We start from the raw sequence: 8,365 nt of genomic DNA on the forward strand, positions 1-8,365 counted from the left end.
AATCCTCACATTTTGCTTCATTTTTTCTGGGTTATGAAATTAGAGCTTCAAAAACCCTAATAATTCAAGATCATAGTATATAAATTAGTGGGTGTTCTCCAAATGTGGTTATAGCAAATGGGTCAAAGTCAGAATTCTGATATAAGCAGCAAATGTTTCAGATTTTGTTATTCAAAACTGAGGGAAAGAGAGTAATATTCAATTTAATTTAGTGGGATTTTGAAGGGTGTTCATTGTTGCTGTTTGTGGAAGCTTTAACAATGGCTAGACGTCATGGGTGGGAACTCCCTGCTCATTCTTTGCAGGTACATTTCTATTTTACAGTTACTTCGTTTTGGTTTTGTTTATGGTAGTGGAGATTTCAGCTAAAGTGTCAAAAAATGTGATTTGATAATAATAGCATTTACATCAACTCCTTTATTAATAAAGTCATGAACCCGGCTCGAATTCGGATTTAGTCGGAGACTAGTAGGCTCTAGATTGTCGGGTTAGCTACCCTGAAAGAAATGATAATGGTATTATTGTTTGTAGCAAAACTTAAATTTAGTGATTTTTGTGTTTATTGCTTTCGGTTGAGAGAATTTTTTTTTTTGAATTTTTTTTTAAAAAAGGTGGATCTTTACGTTTCTTCGTTGCTTTTCTTAGAATTGTGAATTGTGCAAGTTTTTGGTCTGATTAAAAGTATGGCGATCTGTATTTTAGGTACTTGTTGTTTTGTTTCGTTTGTTATTTTGGATTTATTTAAGTATATATATACTTCATGATGGGTTTTCTTTTTTGTCTTCTGAGTGTTGTTTTAATTTTTGATAAAAGTTTTGGTTTGCTTCATTTTGTCCACTATTAGGGATGGTAGACTGGTAGGTTAGTTAGGGATTCTTAATTACGGACTAATTGCTAATTTCCCCCTTAATCTTCTAATGCAGTAAAAAAATAAAATAAAAAAAAATTATAGTGATTCTAGTGGAAGCAATTGATGTGACCAAAGTAAAGAGAAAATTGAATTTAGGTAGCACATCAGTGTCATAAAAGTGAGTAGTTATCTTTTGTGCCTTTTCTGGTAGTGTAAATCAAGTGAGTTGGTGGTAGGAATTACAAGTTGTTGACTGTTGGAAGCAACTTTTCTTGTATGACTTGCATGAATTTCCACAAGCTACATAATATTCTTGGTTGTCACTTATGTGTTTATTTTTACTGTTCTTTAGTATTGCCACTTCGTGCTCCAAATAGATTTGTGTTTGAACTCTTCCCCTGTTCCCCTAAATGAGATTCAACATTAGCTGTTAAATTGAAGCTCTTTTATTATTTTGCTGGAAAATTATAATAGGTACATACATTGATGGGTGTCTCAATTACATGGAAGTATGAGAGCATCACGTTGTATACTTTGACTAATGGTTTTGTTCTGTTTCAATATTTTTGTTAGCATTTTAATAATGATGGTCGAACATCTCTGTTACTTGCTGACAGGTCTGAGACTCTGAAATTATAGGAGGGTGGGATTAGGGGTTTGGTGATGTCATGGGAGCATAAAGATTAGTAACTATGTGGCAGTTCACAAATGTCTTGGATGATTATTTGTTAGTTGTTACAGATGCCTACTGATGGGTGTAAGGAGGAAGCAATGAATTAGTTTGTTGGGCAGTGGCAGTGTACTATTGATTATATAAGGAAGTCCTGATATTAATGCTGTGTTCATGTATTTGATCCCTCAAATTTTCGTGGTGTTTGCTTACAATGAGCCATTTCACTGAGTAATTTACCTAAAAGAAATCTATAATTGGTTTTTCCTGTTTTTCTTGTGGAGTTCAATGCCTGAGACACGAAGATCTGTTATGTTCCCAAACATTTAAACTACGTAGATCTTTGTTAGATGAATGATTACCTCTTTGAATTTGTGATCACGCATAAATGAATTTATCTCTATGTAATAGACTGGCTTTAGAAAGGGTAATTTCAGAAGGCTAGTATTATTATTAGGTTATGGTCCTTAGCTTTATTATAAATAGAGAGAGGGTAGAAAGAGGAGGGTAGGCAGAAATTTGTTGGGGAAACCTAGAGAGAGTCATGGCCTAAAGCCATTTTGGAGAGTTATGAGCTAAACTTACTATTGAAGATTGATAGCCTTAAGCTATTAAACCTATCCTTTGTAAACCTTTTGCCATTTTCAATCAATATTCAAGCTTTAATCTTTATTTACTTGCAATATTAAATCAGAATTATAAACCAGAAAAAACAGTTCATCACACTCTAATGGAGAATCTGCAATGGGTTTGAAATTTATATAAAACTGTCCCTTCTATTTGATGGTATAAAATTTATATAAAACTGTCCCTTCTATTTGATGGTATAGTAGGTCAGCTGGTCATTTCCCCCTTGTTTATGCGATAGTATGCTACTGTGCCAATTTAAATGACAAATTTAAATAGTTTATTTCTTGCTAAATTTGTAGCTCCTAACATTTTTTTTTAATCTTTGTTGTGACCAGATTGTGGCTATTACAGTGTATTTCCTGCTAACAATTGCATATTATGCGTTCTTTGCACCCTTTGTTGCCAAGGATGTATTTTATGAGTATCTGGCTATTGGTGGTTATACTTTTCTGGTAAGATTTGACCCTTCCACGTAATCTTTTGATTGCTGACACTCTATAATAATTTTATAAGCAAATTATAGCACCAGATAGAGGTCCATGGAGCACATAAATCTCTAATTTATTCTAATACCCATTTGGATGTCATATTATTGATAATCTTACCATCAATCCCCCAATGATCATTCATATTGTATATTAATACGTGCAGGCCTTGGGTGTGCTCATACTTTATGCTAGAAGCACAGCTATTGATCCAGCTGATCCTGGTATTCTGATTGAACCAGACAGAACCGCTAGGTCACAATGTGAAGCCAGTTTGCCAGGTCAGTTCAAGTTGCATTTGTTGTGTCTTCATCAGGAATATTTAATACATAGTACACTTCGTTATGTGGAGTGAGTAAGAGATTGCAATAACCTAATTATTTAATACCAGCACAAAAGGCCAAAAGTGTTTCGGCATACTAGTATTTGTGTTCCAATATGCATTTTACCAATACGCAATTTGTGGGGGATGGGGGCATAAAAATCCTGCAATGTTTTAAGGGTCTCCAAACCTATAAGGCAGTGATCAGGACTCGAGTGTTAGGTAACATTTGTGTTCATAAAAATCTTGCATTGTTTCGAGGGTCTCCAAACTTACGAGGCAATGATGGTGATAATTGGGGCAACTGGTTTTTTTGTTGATATATGCAAATGTATCGTAGCAACCTATTGAATTTAGGGACATTTAGCTTCAAATCTAGCTTTTGCTTTTGCTCACAAGGCTTTCTGAGCAGGTAACGCATCTTCAATAGAAGAGCCATGCAAAGCTGAGTTTGGGGTTGGTGAAAGGTCAAATGCACAGCTAACTTTTTGTTCAAAAGTTGGAGGAATCTTTTGTTTTTGCCTGGTGCGAGAAGATTGTCGAGATGATGAGGAGGCTCTTCAGCCATCATCAGGAGAAGAAGAAGCTTTATTTTGCACATTGTGTAATGCTGAGGTAAAGGATCATTCATCTTGACAAATTGCTTGAGTATGAGATGATATTGCTTTCTTAGCAAATAATGCAGATTCATGTTTACCGTTGCCAAATTTGAGTGGGATCTTTCTCTGTTTGTTGGTGGGGTGATCCGTTTATTAGTGACTGGAATTATATAACTAAGAGCAACAACATTATTGGGTTTTACATTTCACTTGATCAGAAGAAGTCATGAAGTTAAACTTCACTAGTTGTTGTCTTGTAGGTGCGTAAGTTCAGTAAGCACTGCAGGAGTTGTGACAAATGTGTTGATGGGTTTGACCATCATTGTCGGGTGAGTTTTAATATATTAGTACTTCGATATTATTTCCTAGTTGTGGACTGAATGCATTATTCCATAGCCCGAACTATAAACATTCTGTTCAGGAAACGGAATTGACTATTCACTACCTCTTTTGGTGAAGGAAAACGAATTTCTTCATTGTTAACTCCTATTGCAACTGTCTTTAAAAAAAAAAAAAAAAAAAAACTCCTATTACAACTTATAATTTTGTCTACTTCTTTTGTGCAGTGGCTGAATAACTGTGTTGGCAGGAAAAATTATTTTACATTTGTGACACTTATGGCAATGAGCCTTCTTTGGGTGAGTCCTGAAAAATGTTAACAATTTCCATTTTTTTCTAGTTGCATCGATCTTTCTCCATCTCAACTTGCTAAATATGGGATACATGTTGCATTTTAATGACAGCTTGTTGCGGAATGTGGCGTTGGCATTTGGGTCCTTGTTCGCTGCTTCGTTTTTAAAGAGGCCACTGAACATCAAATAATTGAGAGGCTTGGAGATGGATTTTCACGCCCTGTTTTTGCTACTATAGTGGTACTATTTATGGCTTTTGTCACAGAATTTTTCTGCTTATGCTTTATGCTATTTTTTTTTTCCAGCATTATGTGGTTCTTGAGGTCAAATCAGAGGCAGTGTCACTTCTCTTTTGGTGTTTATATGGTAGTTAAAATGGAGATGCTTCAATTGCAAAAGAAAAATGTTAGGACAAATTAGCTTTATTTGCTACAAGGAAGATGTATCTGAAAAAAATATAAAATATAAAAGGATTTATCTGACTGTACTTATTGGTGGTGGTGCTTTTGTCAGTCATAGTTTCTCTGGCTGTATACACTTTTCCTTTTTTACAAAAATAAATAAATAAAGAAGCTTGAAGAAAGATGAATAGAGACAAAGTAAGAGAAAGTTTAGGGATTAAGACTTAGTAGAGATAAAGTAAGAGAAAGTTTGGGGATGCTGATAAAATATGTAAGATGAAATTTAATTGAAAATGCAAGTGTGATGTGTACTTTGAGGTGGGCGACTAAGGGAGTACAAATTTTGTTTTTACTCAATTAGCATATATTTCTCCTTGTAGAAAATGTGATGGACCATTTTTGTTCCTGTTGCTGTTTGGCTTTAAAATACTTGTGTAGATTTATCTGTATCATGGCCATAGCTATCCCTGTCGCTGTTTTCTTTTGAAATTTGATTCTGATATTGTTTTTTCTTCAGGCCCTTGGCACACTAGTCTCCTTTCTGGCTATCATACCCCTGGGAGAACTGTTCTTCTTCCATATAATTCTTATCAGAAAGGTCTGAATTTCAATTATCTCAGCCCCAAATTATTTATTCTGGTGCTCCGCTCCCTTGTTCCATCAAAAGTTTTTCTAAACATGTGTATTTCAGTGAATTATTGTGCTGCAAACTCTTTTGCATCCCATCTCTTTCCTTTTTAAATCATACAATCATTCCTACAGGGCATTACAACTTATGAGTATGTTGTGGCTATGCGGACTCAAAGTGAACCACCTGGACCATCAGTTGGTGGTGATCAGCTTAGTCTACCATCTTCACCAACAAGCTCTGCAGTGACTGCCATAAGTGGACGAAGCTCTGTTGGGATGGGTTTGCAATACAAAGGAACTTGGTGTACTCCACCAAGAATCTTCATGGACCAACAGGTAGTTTAATAGTCTTATGCTAAGAGTATTTGTTTGTGAAAGTTGGATCCGTTTGTTTTAATGGAAAACAATTTTTTGGGAAAATGATTTTTCATGGAAAATAATTGTCAAGAGAAAACACAATTGTAAAAATAGTTTTCCATTTTTTGTTTCCTTACAATAAAAATTATAGAAGGGAAAAATAGGAGTGGAAGATAGCAGATGGTTTAGAGGAGAGTTGAGGGATGTAAGCAGTAGAAAGGAATATGTGGCATACCTTCTTTATGAAAGGAAAACATTTTCCATCAAAATCAGTAATCCATCCCAATTTTGCCAATGTATAACAAAAGACAAAATTACCTCTTCTTGAAACCCTTTTGACATTAGGACCCTTTTAGCACATTGTAAATCAAACATATCTGCTTACAATGCTATAGGACAGGGTGACAAGTGAAGGTCTGCTGTCAGGATAAGATGTTTCTATACTAACAATGGGGCTGACGGATCTATCTGTGGAAAAAATCTTGCGTATGACCCCTTAAACTGAAGGAACTAATTTGGAGTAATAATCTATAAGCTGTTGCTTTAGAGCCACAAGTATTTTGCCTCCAAGGAAATTTATCTTCATTCCCTGCCCACACATCTTTTGTTAATAGAATTTTTTATTCTTATGCAAACACTAAGTAGCAACTGGAAGCCCTAACTCGTATCTACGTATCTTCTGGATATGAATATTAAATATTACGGAGTAATTGATTAGATTTTGATTCAATTTGCTAGTTATATTCACTATGTGTTCTCCCTGCTCACTTGGGAGACAATTATGTTTCATAGAAGAAGTACAATTTGTGGCCAAGTTTAAGTTTTCTACTGCTTAGTGTCCATACTAATAACAATTTTCAAGTGTCAATAATCTGAAATTTGATTTTGGTACTTGAGGCAAATCGAAAAGTAAAGTCTATCGAAGGTGAAATGTTATCAACAGGGGTTTTAAGATTAAGGGGTAGGTATATGTGCTCTTGTATCTGTCAAACATGTTCTTTATCTAAATGAAAATTGATCTCTTTCTCTGTCTCTTTCTTGCTTTTCTTGAGCAGGATGAAATTGAACATCTAGAGCCTGGAACTGTGCCATCTACTGTGGACCCAGATGCTATACAACCCACTGATAAGGGGAAAAGGGTACCCCAGCGTCCTGTCAAGATTAGTGCTTGGAAGCTTGCAAAACTAGACTCTAAAGAGGCAATTAAAGCTGGTGCCAAAGCTCGAGCATCATCATCTGTACTACGCCCAGTCAGTTCTCGACCCCACCATTATCACAGTGATCAGTTATCTAGCAGCAATGTGAGTGGGCTAAGCAGTCCTATGAGCATTAAGTCATCAGGATTTCTTAACCGAAACTTGAGAGTAGGAATACCAAGGCTTTCTTCTGCGAAGAATTCTTATCCACCAAGCAGGGCAAGCAGGGAGGATATCGAGACATCTGCCCGCAGTGTAAGTAACATAAGTAGCCCTCCTCACGCATCACAAGTAGCTACCCCTTCTTCGTTGCCCTCAAATACAGATCACTTTAATCCCATGTACCAATCATCAGCAAATCAGTCCCCTTTATCGTCAAGAGCAGTTGAGCTGAGTGATAACGCAGCTTCTTCTTCTAGTTTGGCACGACCACCTGTGAGGAAAAACGAGCCAAACGTCAGAGAAAGCACAAAAAATACAGTTTACTGGGATCCAGAAGCTGGAAGATTTGTCTCAGCTGCTTCTAGAGGTGCAGGTGTTTCTTCCTCTTCAGCAGCTCCAAGGGCTGAGCTTTCATATACTGGTCAATCCATTTTCTTTGGTGGTCCTCTCGTGAACGAGAATTTGACGAGAGGAGCCAGAAGTACTGGGGGGTCAGGAGCTGCTGGAGGAGCGGGTGAGAGAGAAAGAGGTGGGAATTTTCGGCAGGGCCGATCACAGAGGGGTGCGCAGCTTCCTGTGTTCGTTCCTAGTGATTCCCAGTCAGGCCAGCTACCTTCAAGGTTGCCTTGAACAAACTATTTTCTTCACTATACAGCTGATTTAGATCCTAGAATTCAGTGATTTTTTTTCCTTAGCTTTTTTTTCATTTGGTCTTTTATATTTTATTGTGCAGCTACTAATAGTTAGGCAAATTTTGCATCATATTCCGGCAGTCAATGCAAAAGAAATTTGATCAATCTATCATCCCTCTGTAATCAATTTCCAATTTCCACTTGAGGCCTGAGTGCTGACTGAATTAATACTGTGCATGCATTCTAACATTTATCTTTAACTCATTTGGATCATTTTTAATGCTCATTTGCTCAATTTTGGAAGCTTGCAAAACTAGACTCTAAAGAAAAGAAAAGAAAAGCAAAATTGTTTAATCTAATATTATATATAAATAAAGTAGGCATTTTTCGAGAGCATTTGGTGCGCCACATAAGCAGAAGTATTATTTCGGCCAATTAAAAGTTAGATTTGTATTTTATTTAAGAATTAAAAAATTCACTCGCCACATAAGCAAAATGACGAATGAAATTTAAAAATTTTGACACGTAGGTAAAAACGACGAATAATGATTTATTAAGATTTAAATTATTTTAAAACTAAAAGTTATCTTTTTTAAAAGATAATCTTTTGATATTAGGATTTATATTAAAAAAAAAAACTATAAATTATACAATCACTTTAAAATTAAATATTTGAAAAAGGAAAATATAGTTCATTTTGTTTTTAAGAAGATGTTCAATCAATTTTTTAAGAAAAAAAAACTTTTTAAAAGAAATATAAATTATTAATAATTAACTAATATTGTTCAATTTTTTTTTA

General features: G+C 35.4%; 1 protein-coding gene and 1 pseudogene across 1 annotated transcript; one reads left to right on the forward strand and one right to left on the reverse strand.

The window, feature by feature from the left end:
* The window catches only part of LOC110712786, a 2,983-nt pseudogene extending 2,962 nt beyond the window's left edge, over nt 1-21 (reverse strand).
* On the forward strand, nt 7-7,731 carry LOC110712789 (protein S-acyltransferase 21-like). The gene is made up of 10 exons (XM_021891244.1): nt 7-305; nt 2,486-2,602; nt 2,802-2,916; nt 3,370-3,572; nt 3,817-3,885; nt 4,123-4,194; nt 4,300-4,428; nt 5,107-5,187; nt 5,352-5,555; nt 6,632-7,731. Exons 1-10 carry the CDS (start codon nt 261-263, stop codon nt 7,562-7,564), a joined length of 1,968 nt encoding a protein of 655 aa, XP_021746936.1. The 5' UTR covers nt 7-260; the 3' UTR covers nt 7,565-7,731.
* The last annotated feature ends 634 nt before the right edge of the window (nt 7,732-8,365 follow it).

This window comes from Chenopodium quinoa, unplaced genomic scaffold (assembly GCF_001683475.1).
Source record: "Chenopodium quinoa cultivar QQ74 unplaced genomic scaffold, ASM168347v1, whole genome shotgun sequence".
Taxonomy (NCBI): Eukaryota; Viridiplantae; Streptophyta; class Magnoliopsida; order Caryophyllales; family Amaranthaceae; genus Chenopodium; species Chenopodium quinoa.